Source organism: Uranotaenia lowii, chromosome 3 (genome assembly GCF_029784155.1).
Source record: "Uranotaenia lowii strain MFRU-FL chromosome 3, ASM2978415v1, whole genome shotgun sequence".
Lineage (NCBI taxonomy): Eukaryota > Metazoa > Arthropoda > Insecta > Diptera > Culicidae > Uranotaenia > Uranotaenia lowii.
In genome coordinates, this window is record NC_073693.1 from 66194503 (window position 1) to 66220857 (window position 26355).

The 26355-nt window shown below is 34.4% G+C and overlaps 1 protein-coding gene across 1 annotated transcript in view; it reads right to left on the reverse strand.

The window, feature by feature from the left end:
* The window catches only part of LOC129752258 (protein GDAP2 homolog), a 199865-nt gene that overhangs the window by 142733 nt on the left and 30777 nt on the right, over positions 1-26355 (reverse strand). The window contains exon 2 of the mRNA XM_055748044.1: positions 7591-7747. Coding sequence (XP_055604019.1) covers positions 7591-7667 — 77 coding nt within the window. The 5' untranslated portion in view covers positions 7668-7747. The remainder of the gene's footprint in view (positions 1-7590; positions 7748-26355) is intronic.

Below are 26355 nucleotides of genomic sequence, written 5' to 3' on the forward strand. Positions count from 1 at the left end.
TCCCATCTAATGAGGGCCGCGTAGGCTTGCGGGCTTAACAGGAAACCAACTCCTCGTTCCCGAGTAGCATGTTCTCCTCGTATGCCAGAGTAAAGCAGGACTTGCCCGGATTGTGTCTTGTGTTCTCCAGTATTAGGCCAACGGACTTCGCTCAGTCCCAGAATTTCAAGCTTGAGGCGGCTAGCCTCTCTAGCAAGTTGTTCCAGTTTGCCTTGTTGGGCAAGGGTTAAAACATTCCAAGTTCCAATTCGTGTCCGTATTTTCATGCTAAAAGTCGTCGCCAAAGTTCCAGGTCGGTCATTTCTTTCGGATTCCGTAACAATTTTAAATCGGGAGCAGTAGGTTGTTAGCCTAAAGTCCCTATCCCGCGATGGGGCTGCCATCTTGGACTTAGCTGGCGGGAGCCGCATTTCGTAAATTCAGCCGCTCGCTGCGAGACAGACGCTGTTTGAGCCGCCCCTGACCTGGAGAACAGACGCTCGGTTGTTGTTGCACGCCGCCCCTGACCTGGGGAACAGACGCGTGCGGCCACCTTCTCAGTCTGCATGCGACCAAAGCATCCACCGGGGTTGGGTACCCGATCTCCGCTTAAGTTACTCGCACCCCAGCCGGCACCGCGGGGAGGTAGAGATAGGAGTTGTGAATAAGAGGTGATATGACCACTATGGGGTCTCGTGTTGCACATTATCCACCGTTTACCAGCCAACAAGTTGAGAAAGTGGAGTGCTTCCAGTATCTTGGTAGCCAGATTACGCCTGATGGTGGTACCAGAAAAGACATCGAAACACGGATCAGAAAGGCCCGATTTGCGTTTGCGACTCTCCGAAACATCTGGCGGTCACGCCAGATCTCTCTACGAACAAAAATCCGAATCTTCAACTCAAACGTCAAATCCGTATTGCTGTACGGGTGCGAAACTTGGTGCACATATGCGGTAACGACGCGAAAACTGCAAGTATTTGTAAATCGCTGCCTGCGGAATATCATCCGCGCTTGGTGGCCTGGCAACTGGATCTCGAATGAGGAACTACATCGCCGGTGTCATCAAAAGGCGCTGGAAATCGAGATTCGGGAACGTAAGTGGAGATGGATTGGGCACACGCTGCGAAGAGATGAAAACGAGATTTGCAGAGAGGCGCTAGATTGGAATCCAGAAGGTCATCGAAGAAGAGGCAGACCCAGAAATTCGTGGCGGCGAAGCCTAGCCGCTGAAATCCGAACTGTCGACGAGAATCTTGACTGGGACCAGGTGAAGACGCTGGCTCCGGATCGTCAACAGTGGAGGTCTTTTACCACGGCCCTATGCACCGGAGGATCGGCGCGGGATCATTAAGTAAGTACAGTACCGTTCATAATTGTATAGAAATTGGAAGCACGCGCACTGTCACTTCGACTTTGAACTTCCATAACTTTTGACTCTGATGATATTTTTTGATCAAATTTTCTGCGTTAGATAGATCAACTATCACACTATTATGTCACAAAATTTGAGCTATCTGGAGTTTGTATGGCCTGAGATACAGTAATTCTACGAAAATCGGACTTTTTGGACTTTTTTCATTCAAACTGTAATATCTCAGAAACTACGCTACATTTTTTATTGAAATTTTGCAGAGTTATTGTTGAAATGTAAAGCTATCATGTCTGAAGTTTTTGAAAAGTTTTATCGATGGGATCAAAAATTACGGGAGGTACAATTTTTCAGGCATGAACCTAAAAATGCGATTTCTATAGAATTTTGGACGATTGTTTTCATAGGAAACTCCTATTTTATGTTTAACAACCAGTAAATCTATTTCAACCAAAAAATCAAAACAATATTGCGAGATTCTGATATAAAAATACAAATAGATCTTTAATTTTATTTTTTCATTCCATCATTGCTTTTGCCAGACATTTTTTGATTGATTTGTGGATGGAAACGATTATGTTCTCATGAATCGTTCAAAATTCTATAGAAATCGCATTTTTAGGTTCATGCCTGAAAAATTGTACCTCCCGTAACTTTTTATCCCATCGATAAAACTTTTCAAAAACTTCAGACATGATAGCTTTACATTTCAACAATAACTCTGCAAAATTTCAATAAAAAATGTAGCGTAGTTTCTGAGATATTTCAGTTTGAATGAAAAAAGTCCAAAAAGTCCGATTTTCGTAGAATTACTGTATCTCAGGCCATACAAACTCCAGATAGCTCAAATTTTGTGACATAATAGTGTGATAGTTGATCTATCTAACGCAGAAAATTTGATCAAAAAATATCATCAGAGTCAAAAGTTATGGAAGTTCAAAGTCGAAGTGACAGTGCACGTGCTTCCAATTTCTATACAATTATGAACGGTACTGTAAGTATCAAATTTTGATTTGAGGAAAGTCGAGAGAACCGGGGAGTCATCCATAAAAATTAAATAAATTCAATAAAATTTTTAAGAACTCGTAACCAATACTAGGCCATTTAAATTTGGTTCAATATTTATAATTAAACCATTTGCTAGTTAAGCAAAAAATAAAAATAAAAAATTTTTAATATTTAAGTATTAAAGTTACCAGTTTTTGAATAATTAACAAATATTGTAAAATTTTGATGAATATTCGATGTTTTAAACCAAAATTTTTAAAATACATTTTTCATTATGATGTGAATGTGATTTGGAATATTTTCAAAGTTTGATTTGATCTGTTCTCCTGAAGCCCTCCAAACTCCCCACATTAAAGGTAGAGTCTGCTCGAAAGCTCACAACGCTCAAACAATTGTGGAAAACACTTCAAAAACCAATGGTATAAAATAACCAAAACCAATCGGGAAAAATTGCCAAATATATGATGAAAGAACAGATAACCTAAAGCAACAAAATGTACATTTTTCGAAGTGCAAAGACATTAAGAACTAATTTCCACTAATATTGTTTTCTTTCCTTTCAGTTCTTTTGGTCGAGATATTTCTTGAAAATAGTTAAAAGTCCATTAAATAAATTTGTGCATTTTTTTGGAAAACTATAGAATATTTCGAAATTTTTAATTCAATGAAAAACTCTTCAAAAGACCGCGTATAACTTTGTCATCTAAGAAAAAGTAACATTTGTATTTTTTTTTGTCAATTTTTCCCAACCCTGCAAAAATACGAGAAATTTGACCGATTGCTTAAAAGATTGAAACCAATTTTAATCTTTGATATTTTTTCAAACATAAGTCGAATCGTGTCACAGTCTGCAACAAAGTTGTTAAAGGAGTTAAAATAAGGTTTCCAGATTTCCCGAATTTATCCGGGTTTTCCCGGATATTTAAAACTTAAATTAAGAACAGTCCGGCCCGGCCCGGTTGCCCGGATTTCATTGAAAAATTGCGGGATTTTGCCCAGATTTATTTGGCAAATTAATCAAAAAAAAAAACAACAAACTCCTCCAAAACGAAATTTTTTGAGCAAGTTATATAAAATAATCAAGTAAGGTTTTTTGACGCCTAAAATACGGTTCAAAATCTATCGATGAGTTTTAATAAAAAAAAATCTTGATTTTTGTTGTGGTAATTCTGTGTTTTCCCTGACTTCCATTTAGAATAAAGTTGATGAAGATATATGTACATTTTTTTTTCAAATGATATAAACTAAAAAAATTCAATCCTGAGAACGTAGCAATATCTAAAGAGCTTCGTAGGCCACAAAGGACAGCCGCGGGCTTATTTTTGTTCCTATTTAAGATGCTCATCTCAGTTTTTTTTTTCAATTTTGTCACTTATACCCCCATTGGTTCCAAGGGTCCGCGAAAAAATCTAAATCGAGAAACACCGAAGTTCGGCACTCTGTATCTCAGAAATCACTGACCAAACTTCACAACTTCAAAATCTATGCAGGGTGACAAAAAAGTCCTGTCACACAGGAAAATCTTAATATTTCAAAGAATAAGAAGAAAATCGGAATCTGGCTTTCATAGCTTTATTCAGTAACTCATAGAGATACTTCACAGATGACATCTCGGAATTACACCACCTATCTCTGATCGAACCAGCTTCAGACGTCTAGGAAAGTCGTCGCAAGCGGCGCGCTCGTGGTCCATGGGCATCTCGTCCCAGATTTGTGATAACTCGCTTGAATTGCTACAATTTTGTTATTTTATAGTCGTTCAGCTTCAACATCATATATCCCCAAACGAAATAACCCAGTAGATTCAGATCCGGAGACGACGGAGGCCATTCATCCATCGAAATGAAATCGATCAAGTTTTCCTCGCACCACCCCTGAACAACCTTTGCGGTGTGGGACTCGATCATTTTGGCGATTAACTGTTTGCTCCAAAACGAGCAGCTTCTCGTCCGAAAAAAGCAAAGTTAGCCCTATCATTTGACATATAGATGGCACCAGAGAGATGCAACATGTAGGCTACAGGTGACCCCAAAAAAGTGTGACCGGACTTTTTTGTCATCCTGTAGAAGGTAAGCTTTCATGAGCATAGTTCGCTCTATTGGAAATGTTGAAATTGATTTAAAAGAAAGTTTATTTTAATCATAATAATTTTAACAAACTTGAAATTTTATGGGAAGGATAGCAAAGCACACCGGGTCAGCTAATATATATGTAAATATAGGATAACGAACATATTTTGGGCCAGGGACTTATTCTGGACCTCCTTGTCTGGCTCTCTTATAAATCATCTAATCATGATTTTTTTTTTCAAACAAATATAGTTGAAGTCCGTGCACCTAATATATTGCACTAATTTTTTACATGGTAATTTGCTTTACAAGTGAGATAGACAAGGTGGTCCAAAAAAAAGTCCGTTACCCTATTGCCTGTATTTAAGTACACGGAAAATAAAAAAAGGTAAAATTTACCTTTTTGCGAGGTGAATTTTTTCCACCCCTCTTTCGAGGTAAATTTTACCTTTATTTCATTCACCTAGCAAAAAGGTAAATTTTACCTTTTTCCAATTCACCTAGCAAAAAGGTAGGTTTTACCATTTTCTCATTCACCTAGCAAAATAGTAAATAATACCGTTATCCCATTCACTGATTTAAAAGGTAAATGCTTGTTTGTTTGATTGGTTTCTTCAATTATAATTAATTTAAAAAAAACACACAATTCATGAAAAAATTGGTATTTATTCGAAATAAATAGAGAGTTACCTTATATTTATTTTTGAAATATATCACCGTGTTCTTTAAAAATTGTTGAGGCAAGTCCTTTGTTTGCCAAGCTTGTCAGGTCCGGCTTGTCCGGAATAATATCTGAAGGCTGACGCGAAGCTCTGTGGGCCGATCTGAAACAAAAGCAAAGTATTATGAAGAGAACCAGCACAACTAAATGAAATCTAAGAAAACACTTACCATATTGTTCAGATTTTCACATATTGTGCACGAAGCAGAACTTGTTCCTCAACGGCAAAACAGCTGAACCTCAATAAACGGATTCGTCAAATAGTTACTTTTTTTCGAGATGATTTGTACCGTTTTGTTGAGCTCAATCCAGGTCAACTTCACCTCGCTACGAGGTAAGTTTTACCTTATTTGGATTTACCTTTCTTTCTAGGTGAATTATACTTTTTGATTCAGCTCAATTCAGGTGAACTTCACCTCGCTACGAGGTGAAATTTACCTTTTTTGGATTCACATTTTTTCTCGGTGAATTGTACCTTTTTTCATTCTTCGTTTCAGGTATATTTTACCTCGCTGTGAGGTGAGCTTCACCTCGAATAGGTAGAATGTACCTTTTTGGCTTTTGCGAGCATTCACCTTTGCTGTCTCGGTAAATTTTACCTTTTTATTATTTTCCGTGTAAGTAAATGCTATTTTTAAGCTTTATACGATCATTCTATAAATAGGGGGAAGTCGTCTAATGCCGGACATCGCCTATGGTCGGACAACATAGATGTATCGAAAGCACAATATCCTAATAATGTTTTAACACCATGAAAATAAAGTCAATAGTAGCCTGATATGGTGTTCGAAATATGGTAATCCAATCTGAAAAAGTAAACCAATGATAGGCACCTAAAGTTTTGCGATACGGAGAGGATCGCCTAAACTTTGCATTTGTATTGTGGTCAGGTTTTTCGGCTTGTAAAGTTTGAACTGCAAATGAACGACATCGTTGATTGGTTATCTTTCGACTACAGTAGATATAAGATAACAAAACGGAAGTTCAAACGAAATATTAGGAAAATTTAAAAAAAGTGTGATTTCTCTATGACCGGACACCAAATTTTTGTCTATGACCGGACAAGAAAATATTCAAGATTATAGATGATTTTAACTTGAACCTTTCATTTGTTTCATCTTTATAGCACCCTCAAATGGTTAGCAGAAGATAAGGATTCAATAACGAAACTATTTTGGTCTTCTGAGAAACTTTAAATTTTGCTGTCTGATCATAGACAATTTTTTAAGTTTTTTTAAACAAATATTTTATTCTGGTTTGTCAAAAAAAACTTCTATGACTGGCTTCATATAATGTTCAGTATTGGAAAACACATACTCACAAGACTTGTGCAAGTGATTTCAAACATTTTTCTACGTTTTTTGCCATTGGTGACAATTTTGGTTTTTATTTAATTTTTAATTTGTATTGTCCGGCCATAGACAACACTTTTGGAAATGAGTGAAAACTTACTTGAAATGATTTCTCTTACCATATGAATATGTTGTAATTTTTTTTTCTTATAAAGTTAAGTGATAATAATATTGATACTCTTCAAATCAGTAGAGGAACCAATATTTACAAAAATCTGTTTTTGAAGTTATTGTTAAAAACCTTAAGTGTCTGGTAGTAGACAACTTCCCCCTAACATCCCCTAATGAAAAGTATAACAAGTTTCTTGAGAATTATACCTACAAAAATATTTTCTGGAAAGCTGCCCTGAATAAAATGATTTTTTTTGTTTTTGTTAAGACTTGAAAAATCATTTCAATGGCAATTGAAAATAATGCTCAGCAGTTTTCAGCCTTAGCACAATGTAAACTTTCTCACAATAATTCGAAAGCAGTTGTCATACTTTCACCTACTTATCGGGTGAAATTCCGTTGTCTACCTTTAGGAAAAGCTACGTACAGAAGCATCGTTTGAACCATTGCTCAATGCTCATTAACTATGCATATCGGTTGGACTGTAAAGTGGACCACTACCTGTATTGGAGATGGTTTTAATGATGATGATAATAGTTGGCAATGATTGTGTAACGGGGTTGTTTGGCTGGCTAACTAGCTAGCTACTTAGTTGGTAGAACTATCTTAACCTAACATATATAGTTGAGTAGATATATGTAAGTATGGGTGTGCGTGGGTGTTACAAAGGTACATAGTAAATACTGGCTATGGCTATTTGTAGTTATATCCCTGCTGTGCCACTAGGTATCCCTACAATTGGGTGCTGGTCAGTTGCTAGCAACTAGGGATTGTCATTCTAAATTAGTTGGGTGCTTCTGTTAGTTGGGTGGAATTATCCTCCCACCTCCCTTAAAGTGATGGAAAGTGTGTGTGTTCGTGAATCAACTTCTATAATTTGCCAATTTTGAACTAGTTGTGAAAAGGAGGTGAGGGTGTTATGGAAAGTTGGGAGTGCTCAGGAAATTTCTCCTACCCACAACCCACCCAACTACTTACTGATAGTTGATGCCCCGGTAGGCAAAACTTCGCTCGTTCAGAAGGTTGTGGTACTTGAGCGTGAGCAACAGGGGCATAATTTTGATCCAATTCGGGGGAAGAGTTTGGTTTCAGGGATGAGCCGGGTAACGATTTTACGAGACAGTGTGACGATTTGCTGTGAAACATACAACAAGACACAAGAAGACATTTCGGGATGAGTAGTGCTACACGGAGGGAAATTTTGAGGATTTAAAGGTTGGTTTTGCGTTTGCTTTTGGGGGAATGAGTATTGATTGAGTGGTGTACGCAAAAATAGTTTATAAGATTAAGCTCGCCAACATCGTTTTCTTAAGATTAACCACAAAAGCTGGTTGAATGAATTATAATTTAAAAAGTCTTCGAAACCACAAACCTTTGAAAGCATTTGGAGCTTCTGTATACATATCAAAAAAATTCGAATTTAATTCAAGCTCAAGAGTTATTCTTCGAAATAATGCAAATGTAATTTTTGTAATTCTTGTAATTCTTGAAATTTTTGTCATTTTTGTCGTTTTTGTCATTTTTGTCATTTTTGTCATTTTTGTCATTTTTGTCATTTTTGTCATTTTTGTCATTTTTGTCATTTTTGTCATTTTTGTCATTTTTGTCATTTTTGTCATTTTTGTCATTTTTGTCATTTTTGTCATTTTTGTCATTTTTGTCATTTTTGTCATTTTTGTCATTTTTGTCATTTTTGTCATTTTTGTCATTTTTGTCATTTTTGTCATTTTTGTCATTTTTGTCATTTTTGTCATTTTTGTCATTTTTGACATTTTTGTCATTTTTGTCGTTTTTGTCATTTTTGTCATTTTTGTCATTTTTGTCATTTTTGTCATTTTTGTCATTTTTGTCATTTTTGTCATTTTTGTCATTTTTGTCATTTTTGTCATTTTTGTCATTTTTGTCATTTTTGTCATTTTTGTCATTTTTGTCATTTTTGTCATTTTTGTCATTTTTGTCATTTTTGTCATTTTTGTCATTTTTGTCATTTTTGTCATTTTTGTCATTTTTGTCATTTTTGTCATTTTTGTCATTTTTGTCATTTTTGTCATTTTTGTCATTTTTGTCATTTTTGTCATTTTTGTCATTTTTGTCATTTTTGTCATTTTTGTCATTTTTGTCATTTTTGTCATTTTTGTCATTTTTGTCATTTTTGTCATTTTTGTCATTTTTGTCATTTTTGTCATTTTTGTCATTTTTGTCATTTTTGTCATTTTTGTCATTTTTGTCATTTTTGTCATTTTTGTCATTTTTGTCATTTTTGTCATTTTTGTCATTTTTGTCATTTTTGTCATTTTTGTCATTTTTGTCATTTTTGTCATTTTTGTCATTTTTGTCATTTTTGTCATTTTTGTCATTTTTGTCATTTTTGTCATTTTTGTCATTTTTGTCATTTTTGTCATTTTTGTCATTTTTGTCATTTTTGTCATTTTTGTCATTTTTGTCATTTTTGTCATTTTTGTCATTTTTGTCATTTTTGTCATTTTTGTCATTTTTGTCATTTTTGTCATTTTTGTCATTTTTGTCATTTTTGTCATTTTTGTCATTTTTGTCATTTTTGTCATTTTTGTCATTTTTGTCATTTTTGTCATTTTTGTCATTTTTGTCATTTTTGTCATTTTTGTCATTTTTGTCATTTTTGTCATTTTTGTCATTTTTGTCATTTTTGTCATTTTTGTCATTTTTGTCATTTTTGTCATTTTTGTCATTTTTGTCATTTTTGTCATTTTTGTCATTTTTGTCATTTTTGTCATTTTTGTCATTTTTGTCATTTTTGTCATTTTTGTCATTTTTGTCATTTTTGTCATTTTTGTCATTTTTGTCATTTTTGTCATTTTTGTCATTTTTGTCATTTTTGTCATTTTTGTCATTTTTGTCATTTTTGTCATTTTTGTCATTTTTGTCATTTTTGTCATTTTTGTCATTTTTGTCATTTTTGTCATTTTTGTCATTTTTGTCATTTTTGTCATTTTTGTCATTTTTGTCATTTTTGTCATTTTTGTCATTTTTGTCATTTTTGTCATTTTTGTCATTTTTGTCATTTTTGTCATTTTTGTCATTTTTGTCATTTTTGTCATTTTTGTCATTTTTGTCATTTTTGTCATTTTTGTCATTTTTGTCATTTTTGTCATTTTTGTCATTTTTGTCATTTTTGTCATTTTTGTCATTTTTGTCATTTTTGTCATTTTTGTCATTTTTGTCATTTTTGTCATTTTTGTCATTTTTGTCATTTTTGTCATTTTTGTCATTTTTGTCATTTTTGTCATTTTTGTCATTTTTGTCATTTTTGTCATTTTTGTCATTTTTGTCATTTTTGTCATTTTTGTCATTTTTGTCATTTTTGTCATTTTTGTCATTTTTGTCATTTTTGTCATTTTTGTCATTTTTGTCATTTTTGTCATTTTTGTCATTTTTGTCATTTTTGTCATTTTTGTCATTTTTGTCATTTTTGTCATTTTTGTCATTTTTGTCATTTTTGTCATTTTTGTCATTTTTGTCATTTTTGTCATTTTTGTCATTTTTGTCATTTTTGTCATTTTTGTCATTTTTGTCATTTTTGTCATTTTTGTCATTTTTGTCATTTTTGTCATTTTTGTCATTTTTGTCATTTTTGTCATTTTTGTCATTTTTGTCATTTTTGTCATTTTTGTCATTTTTGTCATTTTTGTCATTTTTGTCATTTTTGTCATTTTTGTCATTTTTGTCATTTTTGTCATTTTTGTCATTTTTGTCATTTTTGTCATTTTTGTCATTTTTGTCATTTTTGTCATTTTTGTCATTTTTGTCATTTTTGTCATTTTTGTCATTTTTGTCATTTTTGTCATTTTTGTCATTTTTGTCATTTTTGTCATTTTTGTCATTTTTGTCATTTTTGTCATTTTTGTCATTTTTGTCATTTTTGTCATTTTTGTCATTTTTGTCATTTTTGTCATTTTTGTCATTTTTGTCATTTTTGTCATTTTTGTCATTTTTGTCATTTTTGTCATTTTTGTCATTTTTGTCATTTTTGTCATTTTTGTCATTTTTGTCATTTTTGTCATTTTTGTCATTTTTGTCATTTTTGTCATTTTTGTCATTTTTGTCATTTTTGTCATTTTTGTCATTTTTGTCATTTTTGTCATTTTTGTCATTTTTGTCATTTTTGTCATTTTTGTCATTTTTGTCATTTTTGTCATTTTTGTCATTTTTGTCATTTTTGTCATTTTTGTCATTTTTGTCATTTTTGTCATTTTTGTCATTTTTGTCATTTTTGTCATTTTTGTCATTTTTGTCATTTTTGTCATTTTTGTCATTTTTGTCATTTTTGTCATTTTTGTCATTTTTGTCATTTTTGTCATTTTTGTCATTTTTGTCATTTTTGTCATTTTTGTCATTTTTGTCATTTTTGTCATTTTTGTCATTTTTGTCATTTTTGTCATTTTTGTCATTTTTGTCATTTTTGTCATTTTTGTCATTTTTGTCATTTTTGTCATTTTTGTCATTTTTGTCATTTTTGTCATTTTTGTCATTTTTGTCATTTTTGTCATTTTTGTCATTTTTGTCATTTTTGTCATTTTTGTCATTTTTGTCATTTTTGTCATTTTTGTCATTTTTGTCATTTTTGTCATTTTTGTCATTTTTGTCATTTTTGTCATTTTTGTCATTTTTGTCATTTTTGTCATTTTTGTCATTTTTGTCATTTTTGTCATTTTTGTCATTTTTGTCATTTTTGTCATTTTTGTCATTTTTGTCATTTTTGTCATTTTTGTCATTTTTGTCATTTTTGTCATTTTTGTCATTTTTGTCATTTTTGTCATTTTTGTCATTTTTGTCATTTTTGTCATTTTTGTCATTTTTGTCATTTTTGTCATTTTTGTCATTTTTGTCATTTTTGTCATTTTTGTCATTTTTGTCATTTTTGTCATTTTTGTCATTTTTGTCATTTTTGTCATTTTTGTCATTTTTGTCATTTTTGTCATTTTTGTCATTTTTGTCATTTTTGTCATTTTTGTCATTTTTGTCATTTTTGTCATTTTTGTCATTTTTGTCATTTTTGTCATTTTTGTCATTTTTGTCATTTTTGTCATTTTTGTCATTTTTGTCATTTTTGTCATTTTTGTCATTTTTGTCATTTTTGTCATTTTTGTCATTTTTGTCATTTTTGTCATTTTTGTCATTTTTGTCATTTTTGTCATTTTTGTCATTTTTGTCATTTTTGTCATTTTTGTCATTTTTGTCATTTTTGTCATTTTTGTCATTTTTGTCATTTTTGTCATTTTTGTCATTTTTGTCATTTTTGTCATTTTTGTCATTTTTGTCATTTTTGTCATTTTTGTCATTTTTGTCATTTTTGTCATTTTTGTCATTTTTGTCATTTTTGTCATTTTTGTCATTTTTGTCATTTTTGTCATTTTTGTCATTTTTGTCATTTTTGTCATTTTTGTCATTTTTGTCATTTTTGTCATTTTTGTCATTTTTGTCATTTTTGTCATTTTTGTCATTTTTGTCATTTTTGTCATTTTTGTCATTTTTGTCATTTTTGTCATTTTTGTCATTTTTGTCATTTTTGTCATTTTTGTCATTTTTGTCATTTTTGTCATTTTTGTCATTTTTGTCATTTTTGTCATTTTTGTCATTTTTGTCATTTTTGTCATTTTTGTCATTTTTGTCATTTTTGTCATTTTTGTCATTTTTGTCATTTTTGTCATTTTTGTCATTTTTGTCATTTTTGTCATTTTTGTCATTTTTGTCATTTTTGTCATTTTTGTCATTTTTGTCATTTTTGTCATTTTTGTCATTTTTGTCATTTTTGTCATTTTTGTCATTTTTGTCATTTTTGTCATTTTTGTCATTTTTGTCATTTTTGTCATTTTTGTCATTTTTGTCATTTTTGTCATTTTTGTCATTTTTGTCATTTTTGTCATTTTTGTCATTTTTGTCATTTTTGTCATTTTTGTCATTTTTGTCATTTTTGTCATTTTTGTCATTTTTGTCATTTTTGTCATTTTTGTCATTTTTGTCATTTTTGTCATTTTTGTCATTTTTGTCATTTTTGTCATTTTTGTCATTTTTGTCATTTTTGTCATTTTTGTCATTTTTGTCATTTTTGTCATTTTTGTCATTTTTGTCATTTTTGTCATTTTTGTCATTTTTGTCATTTTTGTCATTTTTGTCATTTTTGTCATTTTTGTCATTTTTGTCATTTTTGTCATTTTTGTCATTTTTGTCATTTTTGTCATTTTTGTCATTTTTGTCATTTTTGTCATTTTTGTCATTTTTGTCATTTTTGTCATTTTTGTCATTTTTGTCATTTTTGTCATTTTTGTCATTTTTGTCATTTTTGTCATTTTTGTCATTTTTGTCATTTTTGTCATTTTTGTCATTTTTGTCATTTTTGTCATTTTTGTCATTTTTGTCATTTTTGTCATTTTTGTCATTTTTGTCATTTTTGTCATTTTTGTCATTTTTGTCATTTTTGTCATTTTTGTCATTTTTGTCATTTTTGTCATTTTTGTCATTTTTGTCATTTTTGTCATTTTTGTCATTTTTGTCATTTTTGTCATTTTTGTCATTTTTGTCATTTTTGTCATTTTTGTCATTTTTGTCATTTTTGTCATTTTTGTCATTTTTGTCATTTTTGTCATTTTTGTCATTTTTGTCATTTTTGTCATTTTTGTCATTTTTGTCATTTTTGTCATTTTTGTCATTTTTGTCATTTTTGTCATTTTTGTCATTTTTGTCATTTTTGTCATTTTTGTCATTTTTGTCATTTTTGTCATTTTTGTCATTTTTGTCATTTTTGTCATTTTTGTCATTTTTGTCATTTTTGTCATTTTTGTCATTTTTGTCATTTTTGTCATTTTTGTCATTTTTGTCATTTTTGTCATTTTTGTCATTTTTGTCATTTTTGTCATTTTTGTCATTTTTGTCATTTTTGTCATTTTTGTCATTTTTGTCATTTTTGTCATTTTTGTCATTTTTGTCATTTTTGTCATTTTTGTCATTTTTGTCTCATGTTTGTCTCATTTTTGTCTCATTTTTGTCTCATTTTTGTCATTTTTGTCATTTTTGTCATTTTTGTCTCGTTTTTGTCTCATTTTTTTCTCATTTTTGTCTTATTTTTGTCTCATTTTTGTCTCATTTTTGTCTCGTTTTTGTCTCATTTTTGTCTCATTTTTGTCTCATTTTTGTCTCATTTTTGTCTCATTTTTGTCTTATTTTGGTTTCATTTTTGTCTCATTTTTGTCTCATTTTTGTCTCATTTTGTGTCTCATTTTTGTCTCATTTTTGTCTCATTTTTGTCTCACTTTTGTCTCATTCGTGTCTCATTTTTGTCTTATTTTGTCTCATTTCTGTCTCATTTTTGTCTCATTTTTGTGTCATTTTTGTCTCATTGTTGTCTCATTTTTGTCTTATTTTTGTCTCATTTTTGTCTCATTTTTGTCTCTTTTTTGTCTTATTTTTGTTTAATTTTTGTCTCATTTTTGTCTCATTTTTGTCTCATTTTTATCTGATTTTTGTCATTTTTGTCTCATTTTTGTCGTTTTTGTCTCATTTTTCTTCTCATTTTTTTCTTAGTTTGTCTTATTTGTGTTTCATTTTTAAATTATTTTTGTATCACTTTCGTATCATTTTTTTGTAAATTCTTTAGCATTGCTTTGCCATTTTTGTTTAATTTTTTTGTCGTCTTTGTGTCATTTTTGTGCCATATTTGTGTTTGTTCTAGTCATTTTTGTCATTTTGTGTAATTTTGGTGTAGTTTTTTTGGTTTTTTGTCATTTTTGTGCCATTTTCATGTCATTTTTGTGTTATTCTTGTGGCATTTTTTTGTCATTTTTGTGTTTTTCTGTTGTCATTTTTTAGTATTTTTTGCGTTAGTTTTGACTAAATTTCTTATCAATTTTGTGTCATTGTTTTGTTTTTGTGTGTAGCTTTTTTTTTTATTTTGATTTCTCTTTTGTGTCATTTTTGTTTTTTTTATGTCATTTTGTGTCACATTTGTGCCATTTGGTTGTCATTTTTTCGTGTTTGTTGCGTTAATTTTGTTCGAATTTTTTGTCAATTTTGTGTCATTTTTGTGTTTTTGTGTGTATCTTTTTGTCATTTTGGTGTCTCTTTTGTGTCATTTTGTTTTTTTTTTTCATGTCATTTCGTGTCACTTTTGTGCCATTTTCGTGTCAATTTTGTGTATTTTTATTGTTATTTTGTGTCATTTTTATGGAATTTTTTGTCAATTTTATGTAATTTTTGTGTCACTCAGTGCCTTTTTTGTTTAATTTTTTTTGTCATTGTTGTGTCATTTTGGTTTAACTTTTGTGTCATTTTCGTGTCATTTATGTGTTATTTTTTTGTTAATTTGTCTCTTTTGTGTCATTTTTGTTTACGTCATTTTGTGTCACTTTTGTGCCATTTTGTTGTTATTTTTGTGTAATTTTATTGTTATTTTGTGTCACTTTTATGTTATTTTTTTGTCAATTTTATGTAATTTTTGTGTCACTTAGTGCCTTTTTTGTTTAATTTTTTTGTCATTGTTGTGTCATTTTGGTTTCATTTTTGTGTTATTTTCGTGTCATTTTTGTGTTATTTTTTCGTTTATTTTTTATCAACTCTGTGTCAATGTTTTATCAATTTTTGTGTCATTTTTTGTGTTTGTTTTGTGTCATTTTGGTAATATTTTTGATTATTTTTAATGGTCATTTTTTTATAATTTTTTAACATTTTTTGTGTCTGTTTTGTGCATTTTTTTTGTATTTTTATATATTTTCTGTGTTATTTTTGTATATTTTTAGTGTCATTTTTTTATATTTTTGACATGTTTGTTTGATTTTTGTGTCTTGTTTTTTGTCATTGTTGATTCATTTTTGTATCATTTTTTAATAATTTTTGTATCATTTTTGAATTATTTCTATCTTATTTTAGTGTTAATTTTGTGCTGTTTTTATTATGTTTGTGTCATTTCGCATTCATTTTTGTGTCATTTTTGGGCCAGTCTGTGACATTTTGTGTCAGTTTGGTGTAATGTTTTTGTCATTTTTGTGTCATATTTGTGTCATTTTTGTGTCATTAAGTGTCTTTTTGTATCATTTCTGTTAATTTTTTTTAAAATTTTTGTATGTTTTTTGTATAATTTTAGGATTATTTTGATCTTTTTTTTGTGTTAATTCTGTGTTATTTTTATTATGTTTTTTAATTCGCTTCCATTTTTGTGTAAATTTTGTGTTAGTTTTTTGTCAATATTGTGTCATTTTCGTGTAATTTTATTGTCGTTTCTTGTCATATTGTGTCATTTTTGGGTTATTTTGTTCTATTTCTGTGTCATTTTTGGCCATTTTTGTGTCATTTTAGCGAAATTTTATGTTATGTCTTATTACCCTCTGACACATGCTGCCTTTACCTTGTTTCGAATTATAAACAAAATTCACATATTAGCTTTGCAATTGTTCTCCAAACCATCGCATAATTTTAACGCTTTGCGATTGCAAATATTGAGCCAAATCCAATAACCTAAAACTGATGACATGGTAAATTAAATTATCTTAACAATACGGAGACTATAAAAACTTGATTTCGTTACACACTCCGATATCATCTGCGTCATTCAGGGTTCCCTTTTTTACTCATCCAAGCAATGGTCCTACAAGATTTGTCCCACGTGAGAAAAAAATAATCAAATCCCGACCAGCTTGTTTTATTCCCCGGACCTAAATCACTATGGCTGTAAATAAACTGAACAAAAAAAAAAAAACATTCCCACAATGCATGGACGACGTTTTCAAGCCAGAATGGCGCCAACAGCACAACGACGAAGAAGAATGAATGAATGACTGGCTCAGAACTCACTCAGAAATGACCCGGTGGAAATTGAGCGTGCAAGCAGGCGGGGGAGGAAGGAAGGATGTAACAGAAACCAACCACCAAACACTCTCACGTTAACGTACGTAAACGCGCTTATCTCTCTACTCTGCCGGAATTCCCACCTTCCTGGTTGATTCTGCTGATGGTGGTCTCTTAATCGAGCAAACCACAAAACCACCAAGAGACCAACAGCAGCAACAACATCAACAACAACAACCAGCTCGGTTATCCTTTTACCACATCCTCATCCGGGAGTTTTTTTTTCAAAAAAAAAAAAGAGTTACAAACGTTACCGAGAGTCGTTATGGAAAAATCTTTATTCCTCTGACTACAAGTACTAGTGTGGCATTTATACCCGACTCTAAACCCAAACCTTCACCGAGAAAGGGGGTAAAGTTCCGTTTGTCATTTGGGTGGCTCAAAACCGCGCTGGAGGCTTGTGCTTTAGTGGAAGGATTCATTCAAACACTCTAGCGCGCACACACACACATATTCATTTATACACACATTCCAAACATATGGGAAGCTTCACTTCCGGCTGACCCAATTGTGAACTCCTCTTTGCTAAGGGTTTTCTTCTCCCAAAGGTTAAATTTAGAAGATCAAATAAACCACCACCTGTAGGGATTTTGAAAATACCTGCAGCTGTAAGAGAATTTATTCCTTTATTTTTTTGTGCAGCTTGAAATTCGAAAATGATTCTTACATACTAAATAATAGAAAAATTTTAATTGACAATGTTTGAAAAAAATAGTCTTAATTTAATCGTTTAAAAAAAAAGATTTATTTAATTATATATTCATTCAGGCCCTCTTAAAGGTACAAGAGCTTCTGACCGGCATAAGCATCTTACAGAACCACAAAGACTCAGAAAACATCCAACGAGAGCTTTTTGAAGACCATCAACTCCAACTTCAATGCGCAGTTCTAAGCGGTTATTTCATCGTTTGAAAGGCAAACGATAGACATTGTGCAATCCGAGATCCCATACACTCAACTTTCGGTCAGTGGTCATATCACCTCTTTTCTCTAACAACTCCGATTCTCTACCTCCCCGTGGTGCTAAAGCTTAGTTCTTTTAGAAATGGGACAGTTACGAATGCCTGTATCTAAAAAACCATTCGTTTGAACGGAATACTTTCTATGGAGAAAAAGAAGGTAATGTTATGATCTTTCATGAAAAAATTTGAAAAAAAATATTTACCGTTTTTTGTTAAAGAAATTTCTACTTTATTCTTGGTATCTCCCATTGGCTGGCGCACACTTTTTTCAGTCATGGTATTGATCAGTTTCTCCAACTTATACTTCGTAAAATCTATATTTTAGGTGGCTTCACCCTCCTTCTTCAATTTCTGATACTTTTTTGTCCAATACTTCTCTGGAAACTGGAAACTGGAAGCATTTTAGTGGATACAGTTGTTTCGAAATGAACAAATTTGATTATTTTTGACCACATTTTTGAACGTTTTTTTTTCGGTACCGGTTTTACAGCTTAAGAGCTTTGGAACTATCAAAAAATGTTTGTTTGAGGTTGGATTTCAATGAGTCATCACTAGGCAACACTTTCAGCTTATCGGAGAAAATTGTTTTTGACATTTCAGCGATCTACCCTTAGTTTTTCGTTTATTGAAAATTAAAAATGCTGGTATGAAACTTGACTTCCTTGATGATCCTTAACCGTTGTTGCCGATCATGTGCTTCTCTCCAATGCTTGATTTGAACTTTGTGGACATTATTGACAGTGTTTGCATACTTATCCACCACAAAAAATCAGTAATTCCTTGAATAATCAACGGTTTTGTCAGCCATCAATTTGATAATGACGTATTTTCAAGGAAACTGTGCAAAATTATTTTTTTCTTTTTCTCTTGCATCGTACATATCTCAAAAACGCATTAATTTTTAATTTTGAAAAAAATAGGTCGAATAGTACTTTTTACAGGCAACAAAATGCTGTCAAAATTTTCAATATCCAATAACTAGGTAACGAGCTATTAGCAAATGAAAGTGTCCCATTTCTAAAAGAACTAAGCTTTAGCTGAGATGCAGTACCCAGCGTGAATACGAGCACTGCTCAAAACATGATATCAAGATCGTCAAAGGAAATTTCAACGCTCAGGTCGGCCAAGAGGAGAAATTCAAACCGACAATTGCGCGCACCAGTTGACTAACGAAAACGGCTTTATAGACTCATAGATTTCGCCGCATCCAAACGGATACCCGTACGTACTACCTTTTTCCAGCACCGCCTCCCTCAAAAGTACACCTGGAGATCACCGTACCAAACGCAATCACCGACGTCAGATCCTGTCGAGGCACCAGTATCGAGAAACTATATGGTGATGCAGGCTTCGGATTCATTTGAGAGCAAACACCCACGGAGCTAAAATCTGCTCTCACTCTTTAAGCGGGGTGAAGGAATGAGAAGGAGTTACCATCTGCCTCGAAGATGTCATGCTCCTAGGGAGTTCTTTTTACCTCTCGCTCCGCTCTTAAAAGATAAATGAGCGCTCTTCGGGAGCGCTCCCTAGGAGAACGCTTTAAGACTAACGTTATGAGCTGGGAATCTGGCTGGTTCGTGTTCGTTTGTTTTGGTTTGCGCCGGCGGTGTCATTTGGAAATGATTGAATATGAATAACGAAAGGTAGGACGTGTCCCCGCTGATTATTTTGTTGAGTAGAGTGGCTCAAATAAGCAGATTGTTATGTGAAGTTTACATGCAAAATTTAATTCAAATAGCACAAGAAGGGCCTCTAGCTTGTAAAGAAATTTGAAATATTATCTTCGGGTAGCTATTATTTCATCAATAACCGTCAAACGGGGCCTTATGCAATAGCCGGGTTAGATGCTACATTTGTATACCACATCAAGAGGTGTTATTTTTTATTTGAATATAATGTAGTGAAGTTATCATTTAATGATAACAAAATAATGATGACTAATTTCCTAACATCGTGAGATAGATTTTTAAATATTTTGATTCTCATTAAAAAAATTCAAATTAAAAAAATTGTGCCAAAGATGTACCTACATTTTTTTTTAAATTTTTCCAATGCCATTATAACAGACCTTGCCTATATCAACACTGTTGGTGTGATTTTTTTTTTGGAAAATCAGCATTTTTTTTATATTTGAATAATTCAGTTACTAATCTGGGCTAAAAATTCATCAAAATGCAAACCAAAGATCTTTTAAATCTTGATTCCATATGCTGTTATGATTGGTTCACTTCACGCGTTTGTTAAATTCAAAATATCATCTATCATAACATGAACTTTTATAATTTAAGCTAGATGATTTTTCACCCCTAAATGTATGCAGCACTTTATAGTTTTAAAATCATTTTTGACAGAAAAATATAACATGAACCTTTATGATTTAAACTAGATAATTTTTTACCCCTAAATTTATGCAGCACCTTTATGATTTTAAAATCATTTTTGACAGAAAAACATAACATAAACTTTTATGATTTAAGCTAGATGATTTTTTACCCCTAAATGTATGCAGCACCTTTATAGTTTTGAAATCATTTTTGACAGAAAATTGTAAAATTTTATTCGAACAAAACAAAAACTTACTGCATTTGGTGCTTTATGCGTTATGACATCAGAAATATATCTTAAACTATAAATTTTCAAACGTTTTCATTTGATTTTTTCATTCGTTGTTGCCACTTATCTAGACCTTTTTTAGAAAGGTGAAAATCGTATGTTTTTGCAGATTTGAAAGCTGGGGAAGCAATAATTTTTCTGTCTACGTAATTTTGATGTCCCATCAACCTTAAGCCTTTTGATTTAAAAGCAGAATGATTATCTGTGGACGTTAAGTTTTTAAAAGCCATTTAGGTTGATAAGGGTGCAGGATGTTCTTGTTTACAATACTTCTTTCAACACCGGCCGATTTCTTTGTAAAACATATTATCTGAAAGCCTTAACTTCGACAATCGTTTTACATGAACATTGAATGTAAATTAGAGTAATAATTTTAACGTTGTTTAGGTACAAAAATAGTCTAATATTCGTTTTACTTACATCGTCGCACAGCCACCCCCAGCAGCCAGCCAGCAGCTGTGAGCTACTTGAAGCAATCAAATACATATGTACCTAACTCGAAGCAATTCTGAATCGTCACACGCAAAGTTATTTCTCCCAGGGAGGCCTCTTTGGGAGGAGCTCAGAGCCTCCGAGGGAGCAAAGAGTGACTGGCGCTCCTAGCGATTCTGGTGGTAAGAGAAGCGAGAAAGAGTGGTTTTCGACTGCCAGGAGTTTGGGAGTTCCTCCTCTATGAGTGGTACTGCTCTGCCTCTTTTGAGTCGCGCCTCAGGATGCGTCCGAAGCCTGTGGTGATGGTGAAGATGCGCCCAAAACTCTCCGTAGTGAGCTGAAACAAGCTGAAGTCACGGCAGACTACGCGCAATCGCTCAAAGCAGCGCTGGCGGTAGAGGGCGAGCTTGACGAAGCCCCTTTCGAGGACTGTTGGGATACCATCAAGATAGCCATCAGCGTTGCGGAGAACGTCATCGGTCATGTGGAACAAACTCGACGGAACGACTGGTTCGACGAGGAGTGTACGATGGTGATGGACGTGATGCACGTGATGCAACATGGAAAATCACCGACAGCTCCAGGTCAAGGAGTTAGAGGAGCTGGAGCAGCTGCATCGTTCCCAAGAAACATGAAAGTTCTATCAGAAACTCAACGCATCCCGCAAAGGCTTCGTGCCGCAAGCTGAACTGTGTCGGAATAAAGACGGACGCATCCTGACGGGCAATCGTGAGGTGACCAAAACGTGGAAGTAGCTCTTCAATGAACACCTGAACGGCGCACATGGAAGAGACCAAGACGGTGAGGGAAGCTACATCGCCGGCCTAGCTAACGACGTTGAGGAGGCACTCCAAAAGATGAGTGTGGGTCCCCCAGTTAAGGAAGCCATTCGCCAGCTGAAAAGGAACAAATCGGCTGGGAAGGATGGCGCCGCAGCTGAACTCATCAAAATAGACCTGGAAAGATTGCCTACCTCGGTTGATGGTCCGGATCTAGGACACAGAACAGACGCGGAGGAGTGTAAACAGGGGTTAAAATGCCCCATCTACAAGAAGGGTGACAAATTGGACTGTGAAAACTACCAAGCGATCAGTGTCCTCAATGCCGCGAACAAAATCTTGTCCCGAATTCTACTCCGCCGCCTAACGCCACAAGCAAACAGATTCGTGGGAAGTCATCATGCCGGCTTCATGGAGGAACGTTTAACGACGGACCAGATCTTCAAACTACGGCCAATCCTCCAAAAATGCCGTGAACTCCAAGTCCCTACGCACCATCTATTCATCGACTCCAAAACCGCATACAACACGATCGACCTTAACGAGCTATGCAAAATCATGGATGAGAACGACTTCTCCGGAAATCTGACCATCAGTCTGGGCGACAATGGATGGAACGCATTGCTGTGTGCGGATTTCGGGTGAATTGTCGAGTTCATTTGAATCGCGCAAGGAGCTTCGACAAGGCGAAGATGATCTATCCTGCATGATGTTCAACGTGGCGCTAGAAGGTGTTATTCGATTCGAGCGGTGGGTGAAATGCGGGGCACGATTTTCAACAGATCCAATCAACTGTTCCGGTACTGCATCTGAATCGGACTACTACTTCCTACCAGAACATAGGCGGTGTCAATTTCTGCCCAGCGGTGTGTAGACTCGCTTCGGAAAGAATCATTCGGCTGATTTTTTTCGAGTTTAACTTGTTGTGTGCAGATTGATTTTATCTTCGTTCCAATCATGACGCGATTGCACACAAAACGAAGAGAACAGTTCCGAATTGATGTTTTCCATGCCTCGCAGGAATAAAATCACACCAACGAAACAACAGAACGAAGCTTACCGTACACGAATGCTCACGAGCGATCGTTGCCCGACGGACCGAGTGAACATTCCTCGCACCCTTCTCTCGCTCGTTTCCCGTTCCCTTGTATCTATCAATTTAAGCCACGCCCCCATGCGTTGTCCGATTGATGTGTTCGGCTGCCGAACGAAAACGATTTTTTTTAATTCGCAGAACTGTTCGTTTGCTTCGCTGATGTTTCCCCCGATTGCTGTATACTCCTGCCGAGTTTACCCGAAGCTTACTTCCTGATGCTTTCCGAGTTGAACTTTAGATAGCATCATTGCAGATTGAGTTTAACGAAATAAAATCGTTCTGCAAAGAAGGGCAAAGTGCGAGTATGTAGACTCGCGATTTTAACATCTCTGTTCCTGCCTGCTCGATTATCTGCTTACTACTTCGTGTTCCTGCTACGATATCATTGCCTTTACCGAAACATGGGTTAATGACGGTACCCTCTCCAGTCAGATTGTTGGCCCAGATTATGCAGTGTTACGTTGCGACCGTAGCCCCTTAACAGCAAAAAATCTACTGGTGGTGGAGTGTTACTTGCCGTTAGATCTAAACTCACGGCTTTGCTTATCGAAGACGTTTCCTGGGGCGATCTGGAGCTTCTTTGGACTATCTATCTATCTATGCGTAGTGCATCTACCTCCTGATCGTTCGGGTGACCTCGTTTTAGCAGAGTCCTTTTCGCGTTGCCTGTATAAAGTAACCCCTTTTTTCTCCTGAGGATGATATACTCATCATTGGCGACTTCAACACGCCCCGCCTAAAATGGCGTTTCTCTCGAAGTGGCTTTCTGTTTGCAGATCCTGTGCGTTCTCCGTTCTCGGCATCTTCTGGCGTATACTTAGACGCCCTGAGTGCAGCGACTTTACGTCAGATAAATAATATCGAAAATGAAAACGGACGTATGCTCGATCTCTGTTTCGTTAACGAAGGTTTCAGGATTCCGACGATTGACTTAGCTTCCCTTGTCAAAGATGTTCCACATCATCCAGCCTTAGTGGTCTCTCTCGATGCCGCAAGGATATATGCTCCTTCTATCAAGATTTCAAGAACGTGGATTTTGAAGCTATCTTTCTCGTCCTTGAGTCTATCGAATGGGAAGTTGAGCTCGATCCTTCTGATCCAAACGTAGCTGCTGAGACATTTTCGAACATTCTCAACTACATTATTGATCGCCATGTTCCGGAACTTAGGGATGGCTTAGGAATTCCAAAACTAGTCCGAAATCTTTTTGGAAGCACGTTTAAAAAAATCAACGGTGAGAACCAGGGCTTCCGTCTTACATGTTCCTTGACAGCAACAAAGCGAATTTTGATCCAGAAATTTGTGAACTTTTGGCCGAAAATTTTTCTAGTATTTTCACTACTGGAGAAATTTACGTGGTGCAACTGGCCTGGGCTGTCGAAAATATATCACTCCTAGGGTTATCTTTGAATGGGATTCTAATCGAGGATTCTAGTTCTAAAAAATTTTTCTTCTACGGTGCCCGGACGGTATACCATCTACTTTTTTGAAGCGTTTTATGCCATCTCTGCTGACACCCATCAGACACATCTTCCAATCATCGCTGGACTGCGGAATCATTCCCTCATTTTGGAAAGAAGCTCACATGTTTCCTGTCCACAAAAAGGGAGATAAGGGAGATGTGAGCGACTACCGCGGAATCTCCGCTCTATGCGCGATCGTCAAATTGATCGAACTGATTGTTTTGAATCCAATTTTCTCATTTTGCAAACATCACTTCTCCAACGATCAGCACGGGTTGATGCCTAAACAATCCACGACTACAAACCTACTGAGTTTCACATCGTTTTTGCAGAACAGCTTTGCCAAAAAAAAAAAAACTCAAACGGATGCCATTTGCACAAATCTCTCTGCGGCCGCGGCGTTCTATAAGGTGAACCATGAATATTGCAATCGCAAAGCTCGAACGTTTAAGCTTCTGTGGTTTCCTACTGGATTGGTTCCGGAGTTACGAAAGGGGACGAAAGTTATCCGTTCGTACTGGTGAATCCTTTTCGAGGCAGTTTGTTGCCTCTTCAGGAGTGCCCCAAGGAAGTCCTTTCGGACCAATTATTATTTTTTATATTTTTAAATTGTGACCCAGAGATGGGTCTTGACTCAAACATTCAGTCAGCGAAACATTTTTTTTTTTTTTTTTTTGTAGGGAAATGAATCCAGCTTAGATGAAATTTCAGGGACTAGATAAGAGAAAATCGATGTTGAAAAACATGCGAAAAAAAATTCGCCTTGTCTCCCGGTAGGACTTGAACCCACATCTTGCGCCTCTCCGGGGCCCATGGGAGGCGCAAGATGTGGGTTCAAGTCCTACCGGGAGACAAGGCGAATTTTTTTCGCATGTTTTTCAACATCGATTTTCTCTTATCTAGTTCCTGAAATTTCATCTAAGTTGGATTCATTTCCCTACAAAAAAAAATTATTTTTTATTTTAATGAGGTACTCCGCTTCTCGGCGGCACAAAGCTGGTTGGTGCCCTTTCTACCAGAACGAAGCCGGAAGAATCGAGGCTATCCAGCGGCATTTCTTGCGGTACGCTCCGACCAAGGTTGCCGAAAAAAATTCTGTGTTTTGACGAAGAAAAAAAATCTGACTTTCTGTGATTTTATCCAAAAGTTTTGTGACAGTTTTCTGTGATGCTTTTTCTATTGATTTCATTCAAAAGTCATGTCAAATTGAGTCTATTTTACACTTTACTTGAGAAAAACCAGTAAACATTACCATTTTTATCACATTTTTTCCGATTACAAGAAAAATATCTCAAATTTATACTGACATTAAACATTGAATTTTTAAAAAGTATCCAAAATTTTATAATTCTGTGAAATCTGTGAATATTCCTAAAACTCTGTGGTCTGTGACACAGATTCTGTGATGAAAATTGGCTCAAAATTCTGCGAAATTAAGATTTTTCTGTGATTTCGGCAACCTTGTCCACGACACCTAAACCTGCAAGATCCGTTTCGTTTACCAAGTTATTTAAAACCGCTGCCGCCTCATAGGCTTAGATACACTTCAAGGTCGCCGAAATGCTACTCGTGCTTAAGTTTTAGCAGACCTTCTCACATCTAGAATCAAGTGCTACGAAGTATTAGAGGCCACACCTCTCAGCGTACGACCCCGAGGATTACGAAACCAGAACCTGCAGCTCTACGTTCCCATTCGCCTGAATAACTACGGGGCAAACAGCGCCTTTGTCGGCATTCTAAAAACTTTTAATCGGTTTTCCGAACAATTCGACTTCGACGTCTCAAGGAACGTGCTCCGAAGAAAAATATGAAGTGTATCAAGTATTGTGTAGTTTTATGTAGATATTAATTTTTATATTTAAGTTATACAGGGTCCGGCAATTGAAGTGCTGCATTGGAACAAACAAATAATTTGATCAAAACAAAAACTTTTTCTTTCAAATTTAATAAGATTTTCAGCAAAACATATCATATTTTCAAAAACCATTGGCGCCTTTTGATTTTTTGGCCTTGAGCTTAACCACTAGCTGCAGAAGCTCAAGGCACATATTCTAAAAAGACCGCAGGTGGTTTTTGTGGTATTTTATCCCTAGGACTCAACTAGATGGGGCTTCAAAATTTCCAACCCGTCATGTTTTGTAGAGTAGACTTCGGGCATCTGTATACGCTAGACAGCCAAGTCCATATGGTTCAGGTCCGGCGAACTCTCCGAACACTCCGTACTCGAAATTAACCCTCAAAAAAATTCCCACACAAAAATGGGGTCCTCTTTCCTTGGTAAGCCAATGTGAAGTTCTGCTGAAAAACCACCAACCAAAAAAAAATTGAGACGCGTCCACAGTTCGAGGACATGCCGTAGAACTATTTTTGACACGTAAGTTTATTGATCTACACCTCTTCAGGGTGTTCGGTTGATCTTCACCAGGAAAGTACGGGCGATTCCGCCCCAGACCTTTAATAAGACAGATTTCTGTCGGCTTGTGGTCTTTAATACGTTTGCACAGGTTCGTGATCTTTCTGGCAAC